At 48.7% G+C, this 4835-nt stretch overlaps 1 protein-coding gene across 1 annotated transcript; it reads right to left on the bottom strand.

Moving 5' to 3' along the window:
• Window positions 1-1107: 1107 nt before the first annotated feature.
• On the bottom strand, window positions 1108-4167 carry LOC136939340 (copper chaperone for superoxide dismutase-like; the record flags this gene model as incomplete). The annotated part of the gene is given in 11 exon segments (XM_067232090.1): window positions 1108-1265; window positions 1268-1286; window positions 1288-1351; window positions 2312-2415; window positions 2626-2678; window positions 2681-2702; window positions 2870-2934; window positions 3175-3318; window positions 3459-3623; window positions 4095-4140; window positions 4142-4167. Coding segments are annotated over 11 exon segments (866 nt in total), but the record flags the coding sequence as incomplete, so codon positions are not given.
• Window positions 4168-4835: the final 668 nt, after the last annotated feature.

Raw genomic sequence — 4835 nt, forward strand, 5'->3', positions numbered from 1 at the left:
ATGAGAAGCCGTAAGAGTTTGGACTACCACACGCAGAGAATGCTGATTCTTCACGATAGAATGTGATCCGTTTATAATGGAATACGACAATTCAACAAAGAACAGTTTTCTACTGGAACAAGTTTTACAACTACAAGGGACTATAAAAAGTGAAATATTTGAGGCTAATAACCACAACACACTATCACAGAGAAATGTTTGTATTTTCTAAAAGAAGAAAACATTTTATTTGGTCATCTCACCACATCAAATGTTTTTGTCAATATCAATCTCTTTACATAATAAAATAACAATAAGGCATTTTTCGTGAACAATAAGAGGTTAAATTATTCAAAATGTGGAAATGACTGTTCTGAAATAATCAGCTGTACTTTCAGAATGTACGCTGGCATGTCATATGGTACCCCAATGCAGCAACTGGACTTCCAAATGGATGGTAGTAAATGACAGCTGAACAGAAACATACACTGGTGGGTCTCTCTCACCTGCTCTCACCTGCTCTCACCTGCTCTCACCTGCTCTCACCTGCTCTCTCTCTCTCTCTCTGACACACACACACAAACAGCCACCCCCCCTCCCCCCTCAGGGGTTGGGAGTCCTCTGGTCCAGGCTCTTCCCTCCCCCTCATGGACGGGACAAGAAGAGGGCTGGTGCAGGTAATCAGCCTGGAGACCCCCCACCACGTTTACACTTCACACACAATCAGCTTCACTGACATTAGCAGCACGAAGGACACAGCAGTCAGACCTCCGCACTTCTCCCTCTCTCGCCCTCCTCCCCTCTCCCCTCCTCTCCCTCTCTCCCTCTCTCCCTCTCTCCCTCTCTCCCTCTCTCCCTCTCTCCCTCTCTCCCTCTCTCTCTCTCTCCTCTCTCTCTCCTCTCTCTCTCTCTCTCTCTCTCCTCTCTCTCTCTCTCTTCTCTCTCTCTCTCTCTCTCTCTCTCTCGTCTCTCTCCTCTCCTCTCTCTCTCTACACCTCCTTCTCTATCAACCTCTCCACACTTATCCCTCTCTCGCTCTCTCTTTCACACTCTCCAACCTCTCTCTTTCTCTCAACACCTCTCTATCAACCTCTACACACTTCTCTCTCTCTCTCTCTCTTTCACACTCTACACCTCTCTCAACCTCTGTCTACACCTCTCATTCCCCGCCCTCCTCCCTCCCTCCCTCCTCTCCCTCTCTCCAGTGGGGGCTACAGGTGGCAGCAGGGAGGGGGTCTCTGAGGTCTTGCTCCTCCCCGTCCCGGCGATGGGCCGGTCCCTCCTCCCCACAGGGTCACGCCGTCACACCGCGCAGATCTGCTTAGAGTTCTGGAACAGGCCGGCGGAGCGAGCGATGATGCCACAGGCCAGCCTGAACCAAACGAGCACAGAGTCACAGAAGGAGAGAGGGGAGAAAGAGACACAGAGAGAGAGAGACACAGAGAGAGAGAGAGATACAGAGAGAGAGAGAGAGAGGAGAGAGAGAGAGAGAGATACAGAGAGAGAGAGAAACAGAGAGACACAGAGAGACACAGAGAGAGAGGCAGATACAGAGAGAGATACAAAGAGAGAGAGAGATACAGAGAGAGAGAGAGAGAGAGAGAGAGAGAGAGAGTGTTGTGGATTATTGATTTAATGGGGCAGGTACTACACAAATTGTGTAGTACAACTGTACAGAAAGGAATGCTGTTGACAAAGTGTTATCTGGGACTGTTGGGTATTGTATGGATCAAAGGGAGTTGTTAGGGGCTAGAGTGAACAACAAACTCTTCAGGGGCAGAGAGCATGGATGCTTCCGAGGCTGGGAAGACTTTAGTTTGAAGGGGAGAATGAAGGAGTTAGCCTTTAAAGTCCGGGATCGATGAAGCTCATGAGGAGGAACAGGAGGCGAACATAGGAGAGGTTTAAGGGAACATTACAGATAGTGAGTACGCAGGCATGTTGGGGTTATCTAAGACAGGATGGCTTTAACCAAAACATGGGAAGAAACCTTCTAGAAGGTTAAGAAATCAAAGGCATGCAGGGCAGGGGATTTTCCTCAAATTAGACTGACATAGGAGGATGTCCAAGATATGTGAATGTTTTTTCTGTCTTGTTGTACCTGCTGCTGCATTACTGAATAAACACATCAAGCTCCCTTGATTTTGAAAGCTATTCTGTATTTGACTACTTTTTGAGGAAATCCTTTTGAAACCTGGATTCTTCTTCTTCAAGAGAGAAAACTTACAAACCAGCCCCAGTCAATAACTTGAAAGGCAGTTAAAAGTACCATAAGATCAAAGGAGACTTCTCCACCCTGACTCCCGTCTCGACCCCCAACCCCCGGCCTCACCTCTCGCCCGAGTTCCCCGTCAGTCTGGAGAGGGTGTGGCCTCCCCTGCCCAGGTCGTCCTCCCCGGCGTCCACCACGAGGGACCGACCAATCACATCCCAGACCTGGACAGAAGGAGGGAAGATGAGCCAGTGGCACAGTCTGTTCAAGCAGAGGTGTGTGTCTGTGTGTGTCTGTGTGTGTCTGTGTGTGTGTCTGTGTGTGTGTCTGTGTGTGTGTCTGTGTGTGTGTCTGTGTGTGTGTCTGTGTGTGTGTCTGTGTGTGTGTCTGTGTGTGTGTCTGTGTGTGTGTCTGTGTGTGTGTGTGTGTGTTACCTTCAGTTGCGAGTCCTCCAGTCTGAATGATGCTCTGCCATCAAGCCCAGCCAAACATTCCCCAGATCGCCTACATGCTGGAGAATTCACACACGCACACGCACACGTCACCTTTGGGATTTACCCAAACCCTAACCAACCACAGAAAGCTACAAAAAAAAAAAAATTTCTAGTAAGTCTGAGAATGCCTTCAGACGTTGCATTGAGGACTATGGATATCAAAGGACCGAGAATGAAACTGTACCCTCTCAGAGTCCTGTGGGCCGCCATGTTGTCTCCCATGGGGATTATAGTGTTCTCCACAACTGTACAAAACACAATAAGAGAGAGAGAAGGCGAGAGAGAGAAAGACTCAAACATATGCTTCCAAATCACACATTCAACCTAAAACCGAATATGAACAAATCGAATGGACGGAAGGAGGATGAAAAAGGAGCAAAAACGTGGATCCACACGCATATGAGAGACAGGTGCAAACACAGGCCTCGCCTGCCGCCCACTGCAGCGGGTGCCTGGACGCGGTCTGCGGGTGTGAGGAATCCACCCTGAGGCAGTCCAGTGTGAGGTCCCCCAGGGCATGAACGTGGAGGCCGTGGGGCCCTGGCTCCAGCCCGTCGATGGTGCCGTCGATCAGGCAGCGCTCCTCGGACAGCTGCAGGAAGCGGACCACGCCCTGGACGGGCCCCGCACCCGCTCGATCATCGGCACACCCGCCGTCCCAGGTCTGTCACACCACACACGAGACCAGCACACACACACCGTGAGGATACAAAACACACACAGAGCTTATAGTAGCAGAGGACACACGCGGATCGGCCCCCCCCCCCACACACACACACACAAGACACAGACACTCACCCTGCTCAGGGCCCCCCGATGCCCTTCAGCACGGGCCCTGAGCCCGGTGCTCTCTATCAGCCTCTGGACCTGGTGGGCAGTGAGGCCTGCCTCCACCAGCACCTCCTCCTTGGACAGGTCCACGCTCACCCTCTCCACCCCTGCACAGCAAGACATGGGGAGGGAGACGTAGAAAGAGGCAAGGAGAGAAGAAGATGATGGAGGGGGGGGGGGGAGTTAAAGGTCTTTGGGAAAATAGAGTACTAGACCAGAAGATGGTGGCGCCTATCTGGCTGCTCTCCTGCTAGCTGTGACTAACAGCTAGCAGGAGAGTGACCACGGCATGATGTTCAATAATTATGAGGAAATGGACTGGAATGCGGGACAGATCGACATCAACTGATTTTTGTGACACAGCTCTGTACACTCCACTTTCTGGGTTTCAGAGGCATTCAATTTTGATAAAGCGTTAAATTAGTGTATTGGCGCACAGACGTTTATTAGACTGGTTCGTTATAATATGTATTTGAAGATAAATGACCTGTAACGAACACTGTGCCAGTATCAGAGAAAGGAGTAAAAAGTGCACCTGCTGTTACCAGGCAACTAAATAAAACCCACCCTAAACTTACCTGGTGTACCTTCCAATGCAGTTCTGATTTTACCTGCACAGCTGTCCACATGTCATCTGTACAGCAAATTCAGCTGTGGAAAAAGTGAAGTTAGAAAGAATGGCTCTAATAATAACGTATTCGTAGTCTTACAGATCGGTCCACAAGTTACTTTATGTCTCGTAAATTAAGACGTGAGCACACTTTATAAACTGAGTCACGCAAATCTAAGATAGTCTTGTAGTCGATTGAATAGTCCGCTTTGAAACATTGAGCAAAAACGACAGCAAAGACAGACAGTCACTAGCAAAAATTCTGAAAATAAACTGTTCAAACCTTTGTTGTTGTCTTAGTCTCCATTGTAATTCCACACGACGCTGTCTGACCTATGATAACAGCATTTATAAGATAACTTCCCACTTTTCTAGAAGCGGAAACAAACCGGGAAACGGTAAACGCCATCTTTGTGAGGTCATAAAATTGCAATTTGACCATCAGCGCCGCCTGGTGTCCAACAATCACCTCCATGTAGCAAATTTGAGTGCGGTTCAGTTAGAAAACTTGAAGGCTCCATGAATATGTCTTATGGACCGTGGAGGAGGACATTGAACCATACTGGACCATATCATAAACATTCTATGTGATACAAGCTCCATACTGTCCGATAACAAATGTAGGTCAGAGGGAGACTACAGCAGAGCTGTTTCCAATCAAGGTTTAAATCCATATAAAACCGTACGTCATCTGATCTACCGTATATAG

The sequence above is a fragment of the Osmerus mordax genome, unplaced genomic scaffold (assembly GCF_038355195.1).
Source record: "Osmerus mordax isolate fOsmMor3 unplaced genomic scaffold, fOsmMor3.pri Scaffold_183, whole genome shotgun sequence".
Taxonomy (NCBI): Eukaryota; Metazoa; Chordata; class Actinopteri; order Osmeriformes; family Osmeridae; genus Osmerus; species Osmerus mordax.